Below are 25,606 nucleotides of genomic sequence, written 5' to 3' on the forward strand. Positions count from 1 at the left end.
ATTTTCATTTTAGGGTGAACTGTCCCTTTAATATGTTAATAAATTACTACATTATTTATGTTATCAATTCAATTGGTTAGACATCATTTTTGGTGATCATAGTTTAATTATTGTTAATTAAATTTTTGTTAGAAAACAAAAATAAAACTGAATCTGGTGTTCTTCTTACTTGCATGTAGAACAGGATTGTAAAAAAATGTTACCACAATGTCCTCATATAATAAAGACAAGGATGTGGATGTTGTTAGGAATGTGAACATCTAATCCATGCAGCCACATATTATTCTTACATGCACAAATGATCAATAATTCAACATGGTTGTTATCTGATGTTTCTTTTTCCCCATTATAGGAAGTGATAAAGGTGATTCAACCAGTGTTTTTGGGAAAACTCATTCAGTATTTCGAGAGCTATGATCCTGATAACTCAGCGTTGTACGAAGCTTATGGATATGCAGCAGGAGTCTCTTTCTCAACACTGGGTCTGGCGTTACTCCACCACCTCTACTTTTACCACGTCCAAAGATCTGGAATGAAAATCCGCATTGCAATGTGTCACATGATCTACAGGAAGGTTAGATCTTCTTAAAAAACAAATAAACCTGCATTTCCAGAAAGGAAAAAGTTCTGAGGGGGTTCTGAGTTACAGTTGTTTTAAATAACAAAATTGCTATATTTGTATAACATGATGTGTACATGGAAATAAAAGTATGATCCAGTGATCAAGTGTACTACAGCTTTCCTGTTTCTGTAGATAAATGGGCCGAGGGTAATTCCTTATCACCGTATCTCCCACAAACCGTTTGATTTGTTTCATCTTTTAGGCGCTGTGCCTTAGTGCCTCAGCTATGGGCCAGACTACCACCGGGCAGATTGTAAACCTTTTGTCGAATGACGTCAACAAGTTCGATGAGGTAGGAAATTTCCATAACTTCTTTGTCTTCCTCTTAAGTGTTATAGTCACCGGTTGTCCATTTCCTGTTTTTGAAGCAGGTTACTCACAGGTTTTTTTGGGGGGGGGAATTAAACATGGCACTCGTTTGGTCAGGGAATTGTTTTATATAATTCATTTTCCAGTTAAAACAGCCAAAGGCAGCACGAGTGATTTACCGTAAAGGGCTTGTGTTACTGGGTAACAGATTGGCCAGTGTTCAGAGTACCAGGAGAGGTCGCAGCCTTTGCGGTCTGATTTCGGGTTATTGAGAAATCAAAATGATTAGTTAAACATTTTAAACTGTTTTTATGTGATGTGGTGTTGTGGCTTCTGACATACAATATAACTTGCCCATTAATCAGCCCAGTGGAGTTTCCAGCAGTTGAGTTATCATAAATTAAGTTATGGCTAGTTATGTAAAGTGTTGGCTTTGTGCCTTCAAACATCACTTTACAGATTTAAAGCAGCTCAGAAAACACGAGACATACTTTTAAACTATGTTGAACAGTCTGAGCAGTTATTCTCTGAATTTGTGGGAAGAATGTCATTGTTCTGCATCTATCCTTTGAGGCGTTTCTCCTGCATTTACCAGCAGACATCAGAGGGGTTTCCTGAAGAATTACAGGAAGTTCAGTTTTTTTTCAGAGTTATCTGAAATTAGAACTTTTAGAAGTTTAAGCTCCTTTCTTGTACATTCTAAAAATAATCTCTTGGGTTGTTTGTAATATAATACTACAAAAGCAGTACACCGTGTCCTAAGTACTACAGTAAATTAATGTCTCAGGAACTACAACATGCTGCGTCATGGTTTTGTTCTGCTATGTAAGGGCTTATTAAATGAATGCTGATATTGCAAATATTGATTTTATGTAAAACTGTGAATTTTATATAATCAGAATTTCAAAGCTCATACTATATACACTACCAGTCAAAAGTTTTTTTGTTTTGTTTTTTAAATAAATCTCTTCTGCTCACCAGGCCTGCATTTATTTAATCAGCAAAAATTTAATCAAGTACAGCAAAAACAGTAAAATTGTGAAATATTTTTACTGTTTAAAATAACTGTGTTCTATTTGAAAATATTTTAAAATGTAATTTATTCCTGTGATTTCAAAGCTGAATTTTTGGCATTATTACTCCAGTCACATGATCCTTCAGAAATTATTCTAATATCTTGATTTGCTGCTCAAAAAACACTTTTTTTCCCAGCATTTTTTTAGGTTACTTTGATGATTAGAAAGTTTAGAAGAATAGCATTTATCTGAAATAGAAATCTTTTGTAACATTATAAATGTCTTTGTCATCATTTTTGATCAATTTAAAGCACCCTTGCTAAATAAAAGTTTTTAGAAAGTATTAAAAGCTTTCCAAAAGCTTTTTTATTTCAGATAAATGCTGATCTTTAGATCTTTCTATTAATCAAATCATCCTGAAAAAAAAAAACTTAACCGTTTTAAATATTGATAATAATAAAAAATGTTTCTTGAACAGTAAATCAGCATATGATAATGATTTCTGAAGGATCATGTGACATGTCTGTTGTTTTGTTCATATCTCTTTTCCCAGGTCACAATTTTTCTGCACTTCCTGTGGGTGGGGCCTCTGCAAGCCGCTGCTGTGATTGGTCTTCTTTGGCAAGAAATCGGACCATCATGCCTTGCGGGAATGGCCGTTTTAGTCTTTCTTATGCCACTTCAGACCATGTTTGGAAAACTGTTTTCAAAGTACAGGTAAATCTCAGGATTACTCTGACAGGGAATATTTCAAATTGGATCAGGGAATCATGAGAAGGTGAAAAGCTTAATCACAGTCACAAGATGCTCTTCATGTCATGGTGAATATTGTCAAATAGACTTAAAACAGCTTAGAAAACATCTGTGAAATTATCATCTCTTAAAAACCCTTTTGCTCGTTATATTTTAATGAGCTGTGATCATTTTAATTAGTTGTTTTTAAATAAATTGCACATACACCGATTTACGTAATGTAGAATTTATTTATTATAGCTGAAGAGAACAGTTCAAGAGCATGTTCAAGTTTGCATGCTGAAGATGGTGTATTTTTTCTTTTATAGTAGTTACTCTGTCCATAATGAGATGTTAATAATCTCCAAACAAGTACTTTATAAGAATTTCTCGTGGTGATCATCAGTCTTACCATAGTGCTCACAATAAAACACAATAAATCATAGTCACATGTTTAATCTCATGCTCTTTCCATCTGGCTTTATGCACTCTTTCTGTGCAAAGTCTGAGATCAGGTTTCAGCGGAGGTTCACAGCAAACCTAATTATGATTTATCAATTGTCACATGATTTTGTCAAATGATTTTTAAAAATGCATACAAAAAAGCCATGCTACTTTTTTAAAGGAAAAATAATATATGCATTTTAAATTCAAATACCTGAGTCACAGAAGGTGAAATAACATTCTACAATTTCTTCATTTTTGGGCTGACTTTAAAACAGAAATGTTAAAAGGAGGTCAATTTATTTAGCATATTTCCTTAAAATTAGTGCAATTTTGTGTACAACTTGTTTTTGTTTTTTCTTAACAAAGAATACAACATCCCTAGTCCTGCTGTAATTGCCATTACATCGAGCATTTATACAATGCTTTTTTTTCTCCATGAAATGTTTTTTTTTTCCAAAAAAATGTTTATTTAATTGAATTGAAAAATTACAGTGTTAACAGAACAGACAAGTGACAGTTTGCTGATATAATTTGAGAGCTTTATTAGTCATTGTCTAATAATTTAATTCAGAATTTCTAATTATAATAATTTATAAGTTAAGTGTCTACTAAATAAATTGTGTTAGCAAGTCTAAAGCTTCTCCAACTTTTTATGTATGTATGCATTTGTTTATTTTAAGGAAGAGAATGTTAATACCAAGACATGTTACAGTATATTTTGCAGGATGGCTTTAATGTTTTATAATACAGCTCAAAAATGTTCTCTCTCTCTGTGTTTTCTCACAGGAGTAAGACCGCAGCTTTCACTGACAGTAGGATACGCACTATGAATGAGGTGGTGTCTGGTATACGTATAATTAAGATGTATGCCTGGGAGAAGCCATTTGCAGCGCTGGTTAATGATGTACGAAGGTAAATGATATAGACTCATTTAGTTTACACTGATGTAGCTCTGACATAGGTCAGCAGAAATCTTTAATGAAGCTAGCATATTGCCAATGGTTTTATGGCCATTGCCCATTTCTTTTAACCTTAATTCTTGAGTTGATTTAATTTTTGAGATCTGTAAATGTAAGTCAATAAAGAGAGTGATAGAACTGTCACTCCCTATTTTGAACATAGACATGAAAATGCACTATCCAAAGTGAATTTTTTATAATTCATGAACAAAAACATTTTATGTGATTTTCATGTACAATTTCCATGGTAATGCAATGTCTGATTTTAAAATGGCTTTCAAAAGATGAATTTTGCAATTTTAAGTTTTCAATTGATGTATAATTTCTTATGATTTCTAAAGCATGATAGGGCAACAAAGAAAGTCTTTTTGTGAAAAAGATATAAACCCCTGTTATGATGTAGATTTTTGTTGAGGTGCACTCTTGTCTTAATTAATCTATTACTTTTCCTACATAATTTGTAACACAAAACAGTGGTAAAACATCTATTTAGGAGTCTTAGACCTTCCCAACAATATATAGTTTGTCATGATTAGATTAGGATTTATTTGTAATACAGCGAAGTAAACTTAGGTGTCCCGTATACTGGACGGTCACAGTTAAAACTGTACGTGTTATTACTCATCTGTAAATGTTTTAAATGGTTTAACTAATTGCTCACAGTGTTGTTTTTGACAACCATCTTAGATTTAGTCTTAGTCTTAGTCTTTTGGACTAAAATGCTTCTTAGTTTTAGTCAAATTTTAGTCACTTCTATATGTGATAGTTTTAGTCGACGAAAAGTCAAAAAGGTTTTAGTCTAGTTTTAGTCAAAAAAAGGGGGAAAAAGTAGTCTTTTAACAAATTAATGTAGGTCAGTAAGTATTTTGCTGTTGGGTAGTGTCACTTATAAGTTCTGAAAATAGCAGATCTATAGTTCAACACAATGTGAGCTTCCGGATCGACTATTTTCACCAATAATTACAATAATGAAGGAATGTTTTAGAACATAAAAGACAAACAAGGATGGAATGCTAAAACGGCTTGCCATACTAGTATAGCAAAGAGTATTTAATGCTAAAACGGCTTGCCATAGCGTCAGATACTTTTTAAGTTTTAATTGGCATGCACAATAAGCAGAAATGTCATGCATTTTAAACGTCTGACGGACCACCCACTAACATTTTCGTCTATTCTCGTCTCGTCAACGAAAGCTCACACACGTCTCGTCATGTTTTAGTCATCAACGAGCCATTTTTGTCTCGTTATCGTCATGAAAAAAAGTGGCGTCAACGAAATGATTTCGTCATCGTTGACGAAAACAACACTGATTGCTCAGTGAGAGTTTTCCAAAACTGCAGGACTGGAAGAAAACATTCCAGGATTTTCTCCATATAGTGGGCTTCAGTGGTGGCCAATGGGTTGAATGTCACAATTGCAGTTTCAATGCAGCTTCAAAGGGCTCTACACGATTCCAGCCAAGGAATAAGGGTCATATCTAGCAAAATCTGTCATTTTCTTTAAAAAAAACAACACTAATGCTCATCTTGCACTAGCTCTGCGATGTATGTCAATGACTTGTACATCTACATTACATAATCATGCTGGAAAAGTCAAGCATGGTTAGTTCTTTGTCAGTGTACTCCGATTCAAAAAGGTAGGGCGAAAAGCTAATTTTCTCCTGAACTTCAAAATTGCCTGGTATCGCTGTTGTATCTTTGTTTAGGGCGATTAACTTTCTTTGCACGTTTGCTTTGTAAGCACTGGGTCGGTACTACCGCCTACATCACACGTGCATGATTACGTAATGCGTGAGGTCAAGCTAGTGCCAGATGGGCATTTGTGGTTAAAAAGTATATACATTTTTATTTTTATTAGAAAATGTCTAATGATTGTGCTAGATAAGACCCTTATTCCTAGGCTGGGATCATGTAGAGCCCTTTGAAACTGCAGTGGACCTTCAATCCGTTGGCTCCCTTTGAAGGCCACTATGGAGAAAAATCAAAAACCTTCATTTCTTTTCAGCTGAAGAAAGAAAGACATGAACATCTTGGATGACATTTTTATTCTGGAAGTGAACTAATCCTTTAAATTTGTTTAGCACAATTTGAAACCATGAAATCTCAGTTTTACCCTTGCTGTGCTACAAACAATGCCGCTTTTAATCTTATCTGTGGTTCCTCTTAATGTCTGTTTAACTGTGAAAAGACAGAATGAACTTTATTGTGAAAAGGAACCTTGTAAAGTACTATGCAAGGCCATTCATCTCTAAGACATAATAATCTTTATGATTCTTGGGCATAAATAGCTAATATCTCTTTTTGTTGTTGTTGTTGTTGTTGTTGTTGTTGTTGTTGTTGTTGTAGAAAGGAGATCTCAAAAATCATGAGCAGCTCTTACCTCCGTGGACTGAACATGGCCTCATTCTTTACAGCGAATAAAATCATCCTGTTTGTGACGTTCACTGTTTACGTTCTGGTGGGCAACAAAATCTCTGCCAGTCGTGTTTTTGTGACCGTGTCGCTGTACAGTGCCGTCCGCCTCACCGTTACTCTGTTCTTCCCTGCTGCTATCGAGAAAGTGTCTGAGGCTGCCATCAGCATTCGGAGGATCAAGGTACAACCGCCAACATTAGTCACGCTATATGTGACGATATCCGAATTTTTGGACAACCAGCTTAAGCTGGGTTTACATTATACACAACCCAAAGTAAACATACTGACCCAGAAAACTTAGGCTAAAAAGGAAGTAAAAATTGTACAGTTTGCAATGATTGTTGATCAAATGTTAAAGGAGTAGTTCACTTTCAGAACAAAAATGTACAGATAATGTGCTCACCCGTTTGTCATCCAAGATGTTCATGTCTTTCTTTCTTCAGTCTTTAAGAAATGGTGTTTTTTTTTTTTTTTTTTTTTTTTGAGTACAACATTTCAGGATTTCTCTCCATATAATGGACTTCTATGGTGCCCCCGAGTTTGAACTTTCAAAATGCAGCTTCAAAGGGCTCTAAATGATCACAGCCGAGGTAAAAAGGGTCTTATCTAGCAAAATGATCGGTTATTTTCTAAAAACATTTACAGCTTATATTTTTAATCTCAAATGCTCGTCTTGCCAAGCTAGACAAGACGAGCGTTTGAGGTTAAAAAGTATATAAATTGTAATTTTTTTTTTTAGAGAATTACCCCATCATTTTGCTAGATAAAACCCTTCTTTCCTTGGCTGTGATCGTTTAGAGCCCTTTGAAGCTGCATTTTGAAAGTTCAAACTCGGGGGCACCATAGAAGTCCATTATAAGGAGAGAAATCCTGAAATGTTGTACTCAAAAAACAATTTCCTTACGACTGAAGAAAGAAAGACATGAACATCTTGGATGACAAGGGGGTGAGTACATTATCTGTACATTTTTGTTCTGAAAGTGAACTACTCCTTTAATACAAGCATTTGCTTGCTCAAAGTCTCAAAAGACATTCAATTTCAGCTTGACTCCACTGGGTTGAGCCATCATTGCTTTTTCAATTGAAATACCTTGCTGTTCAAAAGTTTCCGATCAGTAGGATTTTTATAAAAAGTTTTTAAAAAAAGTATTTTCTACTCATCAAGGCTGTGTTTATTTGATTAAAAAAAATACAGGAAAAAAATTAATATTGTGAAATATTATTTTAATTTACAATAGTGGTTTTCGATTTATTCCTGTGATGCAAAGTTTAATTTTCAGCGTCAGTACTCCAGCATTCAATCACAGTTTATTATCAATGATGGAACAGTTTATTATTTAAATTTGCTTAATATTTTTTTTTAAAAATGGAACCTGTGATATATATTTTTTTAGGATTATTTGATGATAGAATGTTAAAAAGAATAAACAGCATTTATTTAAAATAGAAATCTTCTGTAACAATATACACTAATGTTTAAAGTTTGGGTTCAGTTATTTTTTTCTTTCTTTTTTTGTTTGAAAGAAATTAACACTTTTATTCAGCAAGGGTGTGTTAAATTGATAAAAAAGTTATAGTAAAGATTAAATTTGTTAGAAAAGATTTCTATTTTGAATAAATGCTGTTTTTTTGTTTTACTTTTTATTCATCATCATTCATCAAGAATCCTGAAAAAAGTATCACAGGTTTCAAAAAAATATTAGCCAGCACAACTTTTGCCAACCTTGATAATAAATCTGCATATTAGAATGATTTCTGAAGGATCATGTGACACATCAGTAATGGCTGATGAAAATTCAGCTTTCCATCACAGACATAAATTATATTTTAAAGTATATTCGAATAGAAAAAATATTACTTTAAATTGCAATAATATTTCAAATTATTACTTTTTTCTTTATTTTTGATTTAATAAGTGGAATTTAAATAAGTGGAACAATAAGTGATGATCATAAGAGACTTCTTTAAAAGAACATTACCGATCCTAAACTTTTGATCGGCAGTGTATGATTCTTATTGACAGGGAATATGTCCAATTTTCTTAAATGGCAGACACAAATGCATGTATATGATTCATATCAGATTTATTTCCACATAGGAATGAGGTCTAAACCAAACTGAGAATCCATGGACTTTTTTTCTGTTTACTCGTTCATGGGTCATATCCGATCTGTGCCACATGGGAGGAAAAAAATAGGAATTGGGTCACTTGAACTGTAATATGAATGCTGCTGTAAAAACTGGCTTGAAATCAATCTTTGTGAAGTTAAATTGTTACCACATATTGGAAAACCTGAAGTTGTCATATCCAGGTCTGGGAAAGTCACAGAAATTATTCAAGTCTTGAGAAAAATAACTAGTGCATACTGCATGGAATACAATATCCCATGAGGCAATGTGGTTAACATTTATTTTATGATATGATATATTATTTGATCAGACTGCCAGAATATAAACAATTTTTACATACAATTTCCAAAATACAGCAAATATTGTGAAACTATTTAAAATAACTGTTTTCTATTTGAGTATATTTTAAAATGTAATTTATTCCTGTGATGCAAAGCTGAATTTCAGTTTTCAACACTATAAAAATAATAAATATTTTTTGAGCAGCAAATCAGAATATTAGAATGATTTCTGAAGGATCATGTGACTGGAGTAATGATGCTAAAAATTCAGCTTTGAAATCACAGGAATAAATTACATTTTAAAATATATTCAAATAGAAAGCAGTTATTTCAAATAGTAAAAATATTTCACAATATTACTGCTTTTGCTGTACTTTAGATCAAATAAAGGCAGGCTTGGTGAGCAGAACAGACTTCTTTAAAAACAATAAATATATTACTGTTTGTTTACATTTATAATATTTATTTATTTATTCCAAAATGCATAATTGTGCAACAAATAAGGCGAAAGAAGAAAAAGAAGACAGAAAAATGTATGTCATATAAAATAAATGTATTAAATAAAACTTCCATACAAATAAACAAAATGAAAGCTGACTTGCCAAGACTAATATCTTCTAAATCTCTGGCTCTTCTGGTTGTGCTTGAGTGTTGCAGGTGTCATTTTCAGGGTTAATTTTAGATCTTCTCAAAGTTCCCACTGACACAGCTAATGTTACACAAGTCATGAACCTGCAGATTTTGTAATCATGGAGTGTCTGTCTAGAGGAGGGAGCCTTTATATACAAAGCAGATGATAAATGTTTCCAATTTGACCTCACACTGAACCCACTTCTTATTTGTGTTAACCAAAGAAACTCCAAAATAGTGCGACTACACCGTCAGAGTGTTATTACAGCAGCTTTATGTGCGTGATGGTCTTGTGTTCATGCATCATAAGTGTCTGTGGTCTTTCTCTCGTGCAGAAGTTCCTCTTGCTCGATGAGCTTGTGAAATCCCACGTTCCACTTACTCAGGAGGATAAGAAAGAGGCGTCTGTGGAGATACAGGATCTCATATGCTACTGGGACAAGGTGAGTTCAATGTGAAAATGCCCTTGAAAATACACACTCCTTCCCCTGAGTTATAATTTCGAAAATGCAGAACTACAAGCTGCTATAGGGCCCATCAAGCAGCGGAAGTTCTTGAAATTCTCTTAGTGAAACAGGGAAGTGTAGTCTGGATGTCCGGTTTCCATCCCAAAAGCATGTTAGCTCAGGCATAGTGTTTTTTTTTTTTCATCTACTTATTTTGGTGTTTACCTCAGTATAACTAGATAAAAAAAAAAGTTTGTCAAGATAAACTTTGAAGTTGGCTTGAGAAAGCTTTGAAAAAGTTTTTAAAGTTTTGAAAAGTTTAAACCGTTTAAAAAAAGTTTACGAAGTTTAAAAACTTTTAAGTTTGAGGGTTTTCAATCTGAAATAGAAGTTTAAAGTAGTTTTAAAAGCTTAATGTTTGATAGATAGATAGATAGATAGATAGTTGGCTACGGCCAACAAGGCGGGTTATTTGCACTTAGTGTAAATAGACACTCTTTTTTTTTCATGTTGAGATTATTATATATTCTCTCCTCTCTACAGATTCTAGATGCGCCAACATTACAAAATGTGTCTTTCACTGTGAAGCCGGGTCAACTTCTAGCTGTTATTGGTCCAGTGGGGGCTGGAAAGGTCAGTCACAATATTTCCATTCTCTGATTTCAGTTTTTCCAGGTTTGCTTTTTTCAAATAGATGTGATCATGGCAGCCATGAGTGTTATTATGTACTAATCTTCTCCTCTGTCCTGCAGTCTTCTCTCCTCAGCACTGTTCTGGGAGAGCTTCCAGCAGAAAAGGGTGTGGTAAAGGTCAAAGGTGAGCTGACATATGCCTCACAGCAGCCTTGGGTTTTTCCAGGGACCATTCGGAGCAACATACTGTTCGGAAAAGAGCTGCAGCCCCAGCGATATGAGAGCGTCCTCAGAGCCTGTGCTCTCAAAAGGGTGAGAAGCATATTAGTTAAAAGGATAGTTCACCCAACAATGAAAATTCTATCATTAATTGCTCACCTTCATGTTGTTACAAATACTTAAGACCTTCATTCATCCTCTGAACACAAATTATTTTTAATGAAATCCAAGAGCTGCTTAGACAGCAATGCAACTGACAAATTCAAGACCAAATTCAAGATTGTTAAATTAGTCCATTTGACATCAGTGGTTCAACCATAATGTTATGGAGTAAAATAAGTAAAGTAAAAAATAAAATGAGTAAATAATGGCAGAATTTTTATTGTTGGGCAAACTAACCCTTTAATTCATCCATCAAACTCCTGACTTTCTAAACATTTCCATCTACTTGTAAAGCAGATTTTTTTTTTTTTTTTTTTTGTAATTAGGTTGTCAAATTAATTAATTACATGCTCTGATTACTTAATTTAAATAATAACAAATTAAGTTCATACTTTTACACTATTGCTTAGAGTAACAGTAAACAGTAATATTACAATTTAAAATTGTAAAATATTTTAAGATGTAATTTATTCCTGGGGTGACAAAGCTGAATTTTCGGCATCATTACTCCAGTCTTCAGCAGTGTTGGGGGTAACGCATTACAAGTAACACAAGTTACGTAATAATATTACTTTTTCCAAGTAACTAGTAAAGTAACGCATTACTTTTTAATTGACAAGAAAATATCTGAGTTACTTTTTTCCCCCATTTATTGATTAAAAGCTCTCCTGTCCCCATGTTGAGAGGCATTGTGAGTAATATGTTACTTTAGTTCTAGAATAAATGTGAACATGCAAAAAATTATCTTACTAACTAAAAAATCATACAGTGTTCCTAAAAATGAATAAAAACTATGAAATTCAACGTAAAACTGCCATAATTAAATATGTTAAATAATACAAATATCCTTTATGTATTTAATCAATTTTTATTAACCGATGTCTTTGCTGCCGACCTTCGATGATCCAACTAATAAGCAAAAATTACTCAAGATAATCTAATATTAGTTTTTCTTTTTTTATTGCTGAAAAGTTGACATTTTTCTTCTGCGGTCTACTGTACAGACGTGAATTTACTTTTCTCTAAGCCTGAGGCTTTTGGTGTGAAAAGGCTTTTACATTTGCCAAAAATATAACTTTTTATATTATAAACAAACAAGCAAAAGTAACGTAACATATTACTTTCCATAAAAAGTAACTAAGTAATGTAATTAGTTACTTTTTAGGAAATAACTCAATATTGTAATGCATTACTTTTAAAAGTAACTTTCCCCAACACTGGTCTTCAGTGTCACATGATCCTTCAGAAATCATTCTAGTATGCTGATTTGGTGCTTAATAAACGTTTTTTGCTTATAAATCTCTTATCACTAGTGCTGCTTAGTACTTTTGTGGAAACTGTGATCTTTTTCAACATTCTTTGATAAATATAAAGTAAAAAAAACGGCATTTATTAGAAAAACAAATCTTTTGTAACATAATAAATGCTTTTACTGTCACTTTTGATCAAATTAGTATTTGGTTTTTGCTTTACTGGACATTATAAATCTTTAAAAGCTATAATACATTAACTGGACATCTTCACCATCATCGAGGTCAAGTTATTGTAAGCTGCAGTATACTAATACAGTAATTCTTTCTGTGTTGTATAGGACATGGAGCTGCTTCCTGACGGGGATTTGACTGTGATTGGAGACAGAGGAGCAACTCTCAGTGGAGGACAGAAAGCTAGAGTCAACCTGGCCAGGTATCCCAAACTGTTAACTATGGATGCACAGAATATTCGGCAACCAAAATTTTTTGGTTGAAAATAGCAAAAAAAGCTCTTTAGGTGTTCGCGAAAAGTAAAAGGCCAAATTAATTATACCGAACAATGACGTTACACGATCCAATAGAGGCGTGCACTAATGCAGCAAACATGTCGGCAGTGTGGAAGCATTTAAAACTGTCCGAGAAAGACGCAAAAATCATTACAAGCACCGCCAGCACGAGACAGTTTAGTATCGCATCGCATGTCTTCCATGAGAAGAGAAAGGGCTGGTTGTTGCTGGTTACTGTATGATGACTGAAATCACGAAATGGCCTTAAACCATTAGTCAGTAAACTACAGAATGTTATGTTGTCTAATACACAAATTGTATTTGTTCTGACAGCTCTGCACAAACTCCTTAGCCAGGGTTCAAAGTTCAAAGCGTGAGGAAAATCTGCGCTGAAAAAAGCGTAATGAGAATCATTCATAAATCTGCTGCTGTCAGCATTAAGTAGTGCTGAGGTCTTCTTGCGGGTTTCCGCCAAAATAAGTCAGCATGCATAAATGTTAGTATTGTTATTTTACTGTTGTTCTGTAAAATAAAATAAAAAAGTAAGAGAAAAATAATGATAACAATCATTACAACAGCTCTATTAATACATTTATTATAACATTCTCCCTTGCTCAGCAAGGCTGTATTTATTTGTACATTAAAAACACATTCCTGATTCAAGAAGTGGGTCTTAAAAATGCACAAACAATATTATTTTACTAACTTATTAATTTTAAGTTAAATTATGCTTTGTTGGTAGGTTATAATTTCTACTAGAATGTTAAAAATGTTCAGTGTTAAGTAAATATTTTAAAATCGTTGTTTTGTAATTGATTTTTTTTTTTTTTTTTTTTTTGAAAATCAAAACAAAAATGCAAAAAGCATGAATTAAAGGCTATTTAATTCATGCAATGGTACAAAAAAATTGGCAAAATACAAAAACTGTGTTCGGTAATCTGCCTTTGGCCCAGTGTTTCATTTTATTCGGTCAAGAATTTTTTTTCACCTTTATCATACAAATTCGGAAATGTAATAAAACCCTTTTTCATATTTTAACGGATACATTATTCTAAACAAAAAAGAGATCTATATAATGTATTTAAAGCATAATATGTGACCCTGGACCTCAAAACCAGTTCTAAGTAACACGGGTATATTTGTTGCAATAGCCAAAAATACATTGTATGGGTCAAAATGATCAATTTTTCTTTTATGCCCAAAAGATTATGTTACATGAAGACATTTTGTAAATTTCCTACCGTAAATATATCACAGCGTAATTTTTGATTAGTAATATGCATTGCGAAGAACTTCACTTGGACAACTTTAAAGGCGATTTTCTCAATATTTTGATTTTTTTTTTTTTTTTTTGCACCCTCAGATTCCAGATTTTTAAATAGTTATATCTCGGCCAAATATCGTCCTATTCTAACAAATCATACATCAATGGAACGCTTTTATTTCAGATATCAGATGATGTATAAATCTCAGTTTCAAAAAACTCTTTTGTGGTCCAGGGTCAAATATATCAAAAGGAAAAACAGACTATTTCTTAAAGTTAACTAGCATATATTTGCATTATGTAAGAGCTATTTTGCTATTTTATGTGTTTTAGGGCTGTATATCAGGATGCTGATATTTATCTGTTGGATGATCCATTGAGTGCAGTGGATGCAGAAGTGAGCAGACACCTGTTTGAACAGTAAGTTCTTCAACATTCCTGCTAGGCTTTACTTTTGCTCTTCATGATGTTCTTTTCATTCACTGAATGCTTTTAGCTTTCAGAGACCCATCTCCAAAATGAATAGAATAAATCATGAATACAAATTTATTTAGCAATGAAGCATTAAAAAGTGCCATTTAATTTTCAAAAGATTTCTGTTTGAAATAAATGCACACCTTTTTTAACATTAGTAATAAGCAATTTTTCTTGTGCATCAAATCAGCATATAAGAATGATTTCTAAATGATCATGTGACACTGAAGACTGGAGTAGTGATGCTGAAATTTCAGATTTGATCACAGGAATAAATTAATTTTAAATTCTATTCAAATAGAAACCAGTTATTTGATATTGTAAAAATATTTAACAATATTACTGTTTTTGCTGCGTGATTTTTGAGCAAATAAATGCAGACTTCTTTCAAAAACATTAAAAAATCTTCTCAGCCCCAAACTTTTGAACCAAGAGCGTAGTTGTTTTCACTGGTTCTTTTCAGTAAGTATTAACAGCACTGGTTGTCCTTGCAGGTGTATTTGTGGGATTCTGAAGGACAAACCCAGGATCTTGGTTACGCACCAGCTGCAGTACCTGAAGGCCGCAAATCAGATCCTTGTTTTGAAGGAGGTAAGCTGTAACAGCACACACCAGTCAGTCTGCATTCCACCTGTGAATAAATGAGCCAAAATTAACTCATGTTGGCTCTCTCAGGGGCACATGGTGGCACGTGGCACATTCTCGGAGCTGATGCGATCTGGAGTGGATTTCACCTCTCTGCTGAAGAAGGATGAGGAAGAGGAGGGTGAAAAAGGAGAGGCTCCTCGCTCCCCACGCAGCCGTACCCTCTCCCAGAACTCTGTCCGTTCTCATTCTTCATCTGTTCTGTCTGTTAAAGACGACTCAGATCAGCTGCCGGTAGGTGTGATGTTGAATTCTGCACCGCATGACAGTATTGTAAGGAACAGTATAAAGTTACTTGGCCTCTTGTGAACTTTTCAGAGTTTAGATAGGTCAGTAGCTCCATCTAGTGGATGGGTGGGACGACAAAGACATTAGTGGAAGAATCAAACCGTTTTTTCCTCATTGGTAGGTGGAGCATGTGCATACCATGGCCGAAGAGACGCGTTTAGAAGGAACCATTGGCTTTCGCATGTACTGGAAATATTTTAAAGCTGGAGCCAACGTCCTTATGCTGATTTTTCTTGTTCTCCTCAACTTGCTGGCACAGGTATAAGACAAATCAGTGTTAGACACTAAAAGACCTCTTTCTAGCAGTCAGAGATTTATGCTAATGTTGTTTTCTGCTCTACAGACTTTTTATATTCTTCAGGACTGGTGGCTCTCGTACTGGTGAGTTATTTATAGTATTAATATCTATGCAGCTATGCTTTTATTTTTAAGTACATTGAATGACAGTAATACAGTTTGGGGTCAGGAAGATTTTGTTTAAATGAAATTAATACATGGATGCATTAAATTGATCAAAAGTGACAGTGAAGACTTATTTATTTTTTTACTTTCTATTCATTAAATATATTGTAAATCAATTGTTTCTAATGTTTCTTGAGCAGCATGTTAGAATGATTTTTGAAGGATCATGTGACACTGAAAACGTGGGTTCATAATGCAAAAAATTCAGCTTTGCATCACAGGAATAAATTACATTTTAAAATATATATTCAAATTGAAAATAGTTATTTTTAATTTAGAATAATATTTCAGAATGTTACTATTTTTACTGAATTTGTGATTAAATAAATGAAATAAATGGTGAGCATAAACATACATTTTAATATATATGTTATTTATTGTTATGTTATTTTATTTTATTTTTTTTATTTTTTTTAAACAAAGTGTAATATACACTACCAGTTAAAAGTTTTTGAACAGTAAGATTTTTAATGTTTTTAAAGAGGTCTCTTCTGCTCACCAAGTCTGCATTTATTTGATCCAAAATACAGCAAAAGCAGTAATATTTCAGTATTATTTGTACTATCTAAAATAACTGTTTTCTATTTGAATATATTTTAAAATGTAATTTATTCCTGTGATCAAAGCTGAATTTTCAGCATCATTACTCCAGTCTTCAGTGTAACATGATCCTTCAAATCTTTCTAATATTCTGATTTTTTTATTATTATTAACAGTATTTAAAACAGTTCAGTACAGTTTTTTCAGGATTCTTCGATGGATAGAAGGATCCAAAGATCAGCATTTATCTAAAATATAAAGCTTTCGTAACATTATACACTATAACATTCAAAGGCTTGGAGTCATTTATAGAAATTAATACTTTTATTTAGCAAGGATGCTTTAAATTGATCAAAAGTAATGATAAAGACATTTATAATATATAATAATAATATAATACAAATAATAAATGTTTTTTGAGCAGCAAATCTGAATATTAGAATGAAGGATCACGTGGAGTAATGATGCTAAAAATTAAGCTTTGAAATCACAGAAATAAATTGCTTTTTAAAATATATTAAATTATTTTATTTTTTTTTTTAATTTAAATTATTAGTTATTTTAAATAGTAAACCTATTTTAAAATTGTAAGGTTTTTGCTGTACTTTGGGTCAAATAAATGCAGGCTTGGTGAACAGAAGAGACTTCTTTAAAAACGTAAAAAATCTTACTGTTCAGAAACTAGTAGTGTAAATTATTCATTCAATTATATATATTTTTCTTTGCACAGTGTTTCACATTAAAAGTCACTCTGAAAAATGCTTAAATATAGCCATAAATTTAAATGGAATTATTTAAAACAATTGAAGTAAAAAAAAAAAAAAATCAATTACACTCAGTAGTATAGTGCATGAAGTACATTAAGTGCGTCTTATTTGATCAACCTAAATAGTGTCTTAGATAAACAGTACAGAATGTACATGGTTCTGGTGTTTACCAGCTACCATAATGTAATTATATCTTGATTGACAGGGCCACAGAGCAGGAGAAGCTGGACCTTTCTTCCTCTAACATCAATTCCACAATCGACACAAATGCCACTATCAACACTAACACGACTCAAGAGCTCAACCTGGATTTCTATCTTGGCATCTATGCAGGTATGCTTTTAATCAAAGTCAGCAAAAGTACAAATGTTGACATGTTGCATGTGTGTTCTCCTATGATAATGGTGATATGTTCATCCTATGCTCATCAGGCTTAACAGGAGCAACCATCATCTTCGGCTTCATGCGCTGTCTGATTATGTTTAACGTTCTGGTGAGCTCAGCGGAGAGGTTACACAACCGCATGTTCAACAGCATCCTGAGAACCCAAGTCCGCTTCTTTGACACCAACCCCATTGGTGAGTACAAAAACAGTCATAAGAGTCCATTTTTTAAATTAAGATTTATACATCAACTGAAAGCTGAATAAATAAGCATTGATGTATGGTTTGTTAGGATAGGACAATATTTGGCCGAGATGCAACTATTTGAAAATCTGGAATGTAAGTGTGCAAAAAAATTCTGAGAAAATCGCTTTAAACTTTAAAGTTGTCCAAATGAAGTTCTTAGCAATGCATATTGCTAATCAAAAATTACGTTTTGATATATTTCATTATCATTACTTAATTTCCTAATGATTTTTGGCATGAAAGGAAAAATCATCATTTTCACCCATACAATGTATTTTTGGCAAATATACGTTGCTGCTCAAAAGTTTGGGATCAGTTAAAGGAACACTCCACTTTTTTTGGAAATAGGCTCATTCTCCAACTCCCCCCGAGTTAATAAGTTGATTTTTACCGTTTTGAAATCCATTCAGCCGTTCTCGTGTTCTGGCGATATCACTTTTAGCATAGCTTAGCATAGATCATTGAATCCTATTAGACCAATAGCATCGCATTCAAAAATGACCAACGAGTTTCCATATTTGTCCTATTTAAAACTTGACTCCTCTGTAGTTATATCGTGTACTAAGACCGGTGGAAATGCAAAGCTGCGAGTTTCTAGGCTGATAAGATTAGGAACTACACTTCCATTCCGGCGTAATAGTCAAGGAAGTTTGCTGTCGTAATATGGCCGAAGCAGGCGGAGTATTATAAGAAATGAGTTCCCAGCTAGTTTAGCATTTGCACATGTGCTGCGTGGTATTACTGCTCCTGCTTCGGCAGGGCCTATTGAATGAGCCTATTTCCAAAAAAAGTGGAGTGTTCCTTTAAGACTTGTAATGTTTTTTTTTTTTTAAAGAAGTCTCTTATACTCATCAAGGCTGCATTTATTTGATCAAAAATATAGAAAAAAAAACAGTAATATTGCTAAATGTTATTACAATATGAAATAATGTTTTTTATTTTAATATACTTTAAAATATAATTTATTCCTGTGATGAAAAGCTGAATTTTCATCAGCTGTTACTCCAGTCTTCGGTGTCACATGATCCTTCAGAAATCATTCTAATATGCTGATTTATTATTAGAATTATCAATATTGGAAAAGGTTGTGCTGCCAAATATTTTTTAACCTGTAATTATTTTTAGGATTCTTTGATGAATAACAAGTTACAAGCAGCATTTATTCAAAATATAAATATTTTCTAACAATGTAAATATATGCCATGACGTTTTATTAATTTAACACATCCTTGGTTAATAAAAGTATTAATTCCTTTCAATAAAAGAAATAATTAAAAAAATTATAAATTAAATTAAATAAATGCTGTTCTTTTTAACCCTTTCTTGATCAAAGAATCCTGAAAAAACTGCATAACTGTTTCCAACATTGATAATAAATCAGCATATTAGAATGATTTCTAAAGAATCATGTGACACTAAAGACTGGAGTAATGATGCTGAAAATTTAGCTTTGTATCTCAGGAATAAATTACATTTTAAAATATATTCACATATTTTAAATAGAAATAATATTTTACAATATTACATTTTTTTCTGTATTTTTGATCAAATAAATGCAGCCTTGATGAGCATAAGAAAAGTCTTTAAAAACCTTACTGATCTCAAAACTTTGAGTGGCAATGTACCTGTGCTACTTAAGAATGGTTTTGTGGTCCAGGGTCACAAGTGACTATTTCTGTTAGCTTATCAAAATAGTGTTGAAAGCGACCAACAGAGGGCAGCACATCCTTTGAAATGTCTTTTGGTCAGTTTATCTATCCTGTAAAACCTCAGCTGTTATACAGTTACTGCCAGAGGAGAGAAACAGAATCCCTCATACACAAACTCTTTAAAGTGTGTCTGTCAATATTGAGCGATGGTAGAGTCATGGTAGGGCCATATATATATATATACACTAAATAGAGATTCATTGTTAATGGATGATCAATTAATTGTTATTAAGTAATTAAGGCGCATTGTTTGTCATTTAATAGTCAGCTTGTAAAAATGAAGTGGACTTGACGTAATCGGTGTCAGAGCATTTGTATTGCGTATAATTATTGCTGCGTGTTGTAATCTACACTAATGTTCAAAAGTTTGGGCCTCTATTTTTTTTTTATATGTAGTAATAATAGTACATATATATATATATATATATATATATAATTACAATTAAAATTTTTAAATAACTGCTTTATATTTCAGTATATTTTTACAATCTAATTTATTCCCCTGATCAAATAAATTTTCTTAGCATCATTACTCCAGTCACATGATTCTTCTGAAATCATTCTAATATGCTGATTTGTTTCTCAAAAAAACTTTTTTGTTGAAAACAGATATGCTGCTTAATACGGTGATTCAGAAGTACAGCATTTATTGGAAATCTTCTGTAACATAAATGTCTTTACTGTCACTTATGATTTAATGCTGAATTTTTTTACCGACCCCAAGCTTTTGAACAGTAGTATATGACTTAAATTTAAAGTTAACACATTTCACCATACAAAAAGTGAAGTTTTCATGCCATCGTATCTGTATTTTCAATTTTGCATAACTCAATTTATACAAAACATCTTTGGTATCATGTTCGACAACCCTGAAAGTACCATGGTACATGTTTAAACAAAACATGTGATTTCTGTTGTACATTTTGCTTCTTATTTGTCAGTCTCACTACCTTTGTAAAGATTTCCGTTATTAAATATTACTGAACTTTTATGTCCACTGTCCGACTATTTCCTTAATTTAGTGCTTATGAGTAACTGTTCTCACTGGATAACGTCAGCTTTGGCTGTTTCTGTTTTAAAGTGATTTCCAGAAGTCCTCATTGGAAGAGCTCATAGAAAGGGAAAGTGGACTGGTGTGTTTTCAATGATGTTTACACTAGATTTCAGTGTTTACTCTGGAGTGTTGAGTAAACGGCAGCGTTTGAGGCCTTTGCTCATGCAGGGATGTATATTGGCTGTATTGAGCGTGAAGTGTTTGGATTGAAGTGCAGGTGTGTGTGTGAAGTCAAAGGCTGTTTCTCTTGTGTTTTATCTCTGGAAAATTATGCTCTAGTCTAGATTGATAAATCATGGAGTATTATTAGGACAAATAGCCTTTTATAATGTGTGTGTGTTGTTGTTTTTTTTTTGGTTATTGCACCTTATTTGCAGTAACATTTGACCTATATACATTACATCAAAACTTTAAACACGTAGTTTGTTTGTTTTTGTTTACTTATTTTCCAGTGGAACAAGTACAAACATTTGATGGTATCTTCAAAGTGTGTATATAAAAAGAAAATTAAAAAAATATTTATTTATTTATTTATTTAGAGATTTATTTATTATTTTATGTAAACTAAAAAAGAAAAATAAATGATTTAAGATTTGATTATATAATTATTAAAAAAAATATTATTTGGAAATACCATCAAAACTTTGGACTCACCTTTTATTTTATTTTATTTTTTATTTATTTTTTTTTTTTTGTTCATTTCCCCACTGGAGAAAATTCAGAGTTTTGGTGGTGTCTTCAAAAAATGTCTCCAAATAGTAATAATAATGAATAATTATATTCATATGAATAGATATAAAATAAAAAATATGTATTTATTTGGAGATGCCATCAAAAACAATTATATTATATTATATTATATTATATTATATTATATTATATTATATTATATTATATTATATTATATTAATTATATTATATTATATTATATTATATTATATTATATTATATTATATACCCCCAGTGGAAAACATCCAGAGGTTTGGTGGTATCAAATAATGTCTCCAAATAATAATAATTTAATAATTATAATTATATTTATATATATTTAAATAGATGTAATATAAAAATATGAATTTTGAGTTTTATCATGTAATTTAATGAAAAGTTTATTATTTAGAGATGCCATCAAAATGTTTATTGTTTTGTTTTGTTTTTGTTTTGTTTTGTTTTGCTTTATTTTCCCTCGGAAAAGAAAGTCCCATTTTGGTGGTATCTTTAAATAATGTCTCCAAATAATAATAATAATAATAATAATAATAATTAGTATTATTTTTATATAAATTAATATGAAATAAAAAATAAAAATATGAATTTTTCAATTTAAAAAAAATATAATAATATCATATGACAATTAATGGAAAGGTTATTATTTGGAGATACAGTCAAATTGTATTTTATTTATTTAAATTTTTTTAATTATTATTAGAAAAAGAGAAAGTTCAGAGTATCTTCAAATAATGTCTCCAAATAATATAATAATTAAATAATTATATTTATATATAGGTAAATAGATATAAAATAAAAATATGTATTTTCCAAAGTTTTAATATGTAATCAAAGAAAAGGTTATTATTTGGAGATTTATTTTTATTTTTTTTATTTTTTTTTCCCCAGTGGAGAAAGTCCAGAGTTTTGGTATCTTCAGATAATGCCTCCAAATAATGATAATAATTTAATAGGTATATTTATATATATTTCAATAGATATAAAACAAAAACTAAAAATATTAAGTTTTATGATGTAATTAATAAAACAGGTTATTATTTGGAGATACCATCACAATGTATGTAATATTTTATTATATTATATTATTTTATATTATAGGGCTGATAATGGTGGTCATTATTTGAACGTGCAGGACAAAGTCAGCTGATATGACCAGTATAATAGTTTCTTCTCACCTCCTAAAGAACAAACACAGAGCTGGGTTTTGTGTCACTGAGGGCTGCTTATCGGGGTGTTACTATTGATAACATGAGCAAAAGAGCATTTACAAGTCTCAAAAGTCTAATAGATAGTTTTATGGCTGCTGAAGAGTCAGTTGGAGCCCTTTTTCACGATACTGTTATCAGCAGCGCACACACAAGACACAATTACAGCAGGAGGCACTCATACAAATCACATACTTTGTGGAAACTTTTATGGCTTAAATAAGCTTGTGATGTAGATTAGTTGACAAGACTACTGTATCCTGTGTCTCAGCGCTTTGGCCTTTTTCATTGGTAATCTATGGTCTCTAGCAATAAAGTATGCTTAACAATAGTGGGTGTTTATAATAGCTGCCAGTTTTTTGGGACGCATGATTAGCCATAAACATTTCTGATAAATGACAAGCATGATGCCGTCGTTGATTGAGTTCTCCTTTATTTGCATTATTTGTGTTTAATCTGCCATTTATTGTCCTCCTAGTCACTCAAATAATAGGTTAAAGGCCTTTGTGGCTAGAATTTATCATAACCTGTTAGATAAGAAGTAAATGGTAAAATGGGGTTGTTTTTGATAAAATAATGCAACAGAAAATTTTGCATATCATGTCACTGTCAGCGTTTCAGTTTGTTTTTTAATTAGTGATGCTTTCGTCACTATTACTTAATAAAAGTGTCCAAGGTAAAGAAAAGGAGAGATGTCAAAACTCATTTGGTATCTAGTTAAAATGTATTATTTCATATAGTAAAAGTGCAGTAAATATTGTTTGTTTTTATTGCATTTTTTTGTAAATATCATGATTAAAAGTGTCAGTTTATTTTTCAAATGTCAGTTATTTTTTTGCACGTTGGTTGCTACGCATGGGTTATATTTTATTTTTTAAGTATATATATAAAATTACAAATAAAATATTAATTATCCAAAGCTGTATTATATAATTAATGAAAAGCTTGTCATTTATTAAATATTATTATTAATAGGGTCATTTTAATTTTCATAGAATTGTTGTTGGCTTTTATTTATTTACTTATATTTATGTATTTATTTATTTATTTTTTATTCAAATAATAATTATTTTTAAAAAACAGTTAAAAGTCCAGGTAAAAAGTTTCTTCTTTTTTTATTGTTTTCTTTCTTTTTCTTTTTTTTTCTTTTCTTTTTCTTTTTTTTTTTTTTTTTTATACAGTATATAGCATTAGTTTTTCATGATTAAAAAAGTCATTTTCAGGGACTTGATGCCATTTATTTATTTAGTTTTTATGTATTTTTTCATTTTACTTTTATTTATTTAGTTAGTTATTTTATGCATCTTGGTCGCTCCACTTTTTTTTTTTATCCCTCAGTAGAGCAAGTCCAGAGTTTTGGTGCTATCTTTAAATAATATCTCCTAATAAGAAGAAGAAGAAGAATTTAATGTATTTATGTAAGTGTGTGTATATATATATATATATATATATATATATATATATATATATATATATATATATATATATATATGTGTGTGTGTGTGTGTGTGTGTGTGTGTGTGTGTGTGTGTGTGTGTGTGTGTAAAATATGTAAAACAAAAAATATATGAATTATCCAAAGTTGTATTAATTAATCATTTTGTTAAATATCATGATTAAAAATGCCATTTTATTTTTCAGAGACTTGTTGGCTTTTATTTGTTTAGTATTTACTTATATTTATGTATTATTTATGTATTATATTTATTTACTTTTATTAGTGTAATAATTATTTTCAAAAACAATTAAAAGTGAAGGTTACTTTTTTTTTAAATAGATAGCTTGTATTATTAGTTTGGTATATATCAAGTTTTTTAATGCATTTTATTAAATATAATGATTAAAAAGGTCAGTTTATTTTTCAGACTTGTGAACTTCACTATTTATTTATTTATTTATTTATTAAGTTATTTTTCAGATGTTGGTCACTCCATATGACTTTGACTTTTATTTTATTTTATTTTATTATTTTTCCATCTTTTGCAAAGATGTTTTGGTGGTATCTTCAAATATCTATCTCTAAGTAATAATAATAATAATAATAATAATAATAATAATAATTTAATAATTATATTTATATAAATATATATCAAATTAAAAATAAAAATATAAATTGTCCAAATATCGTGTTTAAAAAGGTTAACTTGTTGGTTTTTGTTTATTGATTTATTTTCTGTTTTATTTACTTAATTATGCAGTATTTTTTTTTTTTTATGTATTTATTGGTTTATTTTCCATGTTGGTTGCACCACATGACTTTTGATTTTACAAAGGCTATTTAAATATTAACATCAGTGAAGCAGTTTTTCGCCATTTTCCTCACACTGTTCTGTCTAGTTCAATCTAGTTAAATTGTTTAGTAATTTTGGTCTCAGAATGGCTCTTCCCCTGTCATTTCAGGAAGAATCCTCAACCGTTTCTCCAAAGACATCGGCCAGCTTGATTCCTTACTTCCGTGGACATTTGTGGATTTCATCCAGGTACGTTTTGTGGTGTGGTGTCTGTTAAACACCACGTAATATGCACATGCTGACGTGGCTGTATTAGAACACCCATCACTTGTGGCCATATGCATTATTCGCTCCGGTAAACCAAGTGTTGAAGTCCAACAACATATTGTGGCTTCTTCCCTGGCAAATGACAATGTGGTCAATACGTGGGTGACAGGCGTCACTTTATGTGCTCAGAGCACTATTGTCTGAAACTTGACAGACTGAGTGGAAGTACAATAGTCTTTCATTTAAGGAGCTTTTCGTTGTGCGGGCCAGCAGAATCCTCCTTGTTCTCTCTTAGGATGAGAAAACACTGCAGTCACTTTGCCTTTCCCACAGTCCAGTCTCACTATCGGTTCCCTTTAGTGTGACAGCAAAGTCAGCATGCATTGTTCAGTACTTCCTAAACAATGGCAGACTCTACTATACTGCTTGTACTATTTCTACAGTATTAGTGCCGTATTTAAAAGATGAGCGCAAATATGTAATTTGTGACCCTGGACCACAAAACCAGTCTTAAGTAGCATTGGTATATTTGTAGCAATAGCCAAAAATACATTGTTTGGGTCAAAATTATAGTTTTTTTCTTT

At 31.6% G+C, this 25,606-nt stretch overlaps 1 protein-coding gene across 1 annotated transcript in view; it reads left to right on the forward strand.

Annotated features, from left to right (window-relative positions):
• Positions 1 to 25,606, forward strand: part of abcc4 (ATP binding cassette subfamily C member 4 (PEL blood group)) — a 55,302-nt gene that overhangs the window by 12,237 nt on the left and 17,459 nt on the right. The window contains exons 4-20 of the mRNA XM_073851198.1: positions 353 to 574; positions 825 to 914; positions 2,501 to 2,664; positions 3,913 to 4,038; positions 6,431 to 6,680; positions 9,876 to 9,983; positions 10,530 to 10,619; positions 10,739 to 10,930; positions 12,591 to 12,685; positions 14,356 to 14,442; positions 14,991 to 15,087; positions 15,172 to 15,375; positions 15,551 to 15,688; positions 15,773 to 15,810; positions 17,404 to 17,531; positions 17,630 to 17,776; positions 24,925 to 25,004. Coding sequence (XP_073707299.1) covers positions 353 to 574; positions 825 to 914; positions 2,501 to 2,664; positions 3,913 to 4,038; positions 6,431 to 6,680; positions 9,876 to 9,983; positions 10,530 to 10,619; positions 10,739 to 10,930; positions 12,591 to 12,685; positions 14,356 to 14,442; positions 14,991 to 15,087; positions 15,172 to 15,375; positions 15,551 to 15,688; positions 15,773 to 15,810; positions 17,404 to 17,531; positions 17,630 to 17,776; positions 24,925 to 25,004 — 2,256 coding nt within the window. The remainder of the gene's footprint in view (positions 1 to 352; positions 575 to 824; positions 915 to 2,500; positions 2,665 to 3,912; positions 4,039 to 6,430; positions 6,681 to 9,875; positions 9,984 to 10,529; positions 10,620 to 10,738; positions 10,931 to 12,590; positions 12,686 to 14,355; positions 14,443 to 14,990; positions 15,088 to 15,171; positions 15,376 to 15,550; positions 15,689 to 15,772; positions 15,811 to 17,403; positions 17,532 to 17,629; positions 17,777 to 24,924; positions 25,005 to 25,606) is intronic.

This window comes from Garra rufa, chromosome 12 (genome assembly GCF_049309525.1).
Source record: "Garra rufa chromosome 12, GarRuf1.0, whole genome shotgun sequence".
Taxonomy (NCBI): Eukaryota; Metazoa; Chordata; class Actinopteri; order Cypriniformes; family Cyprinidae; genus Garra; species Garra rufa.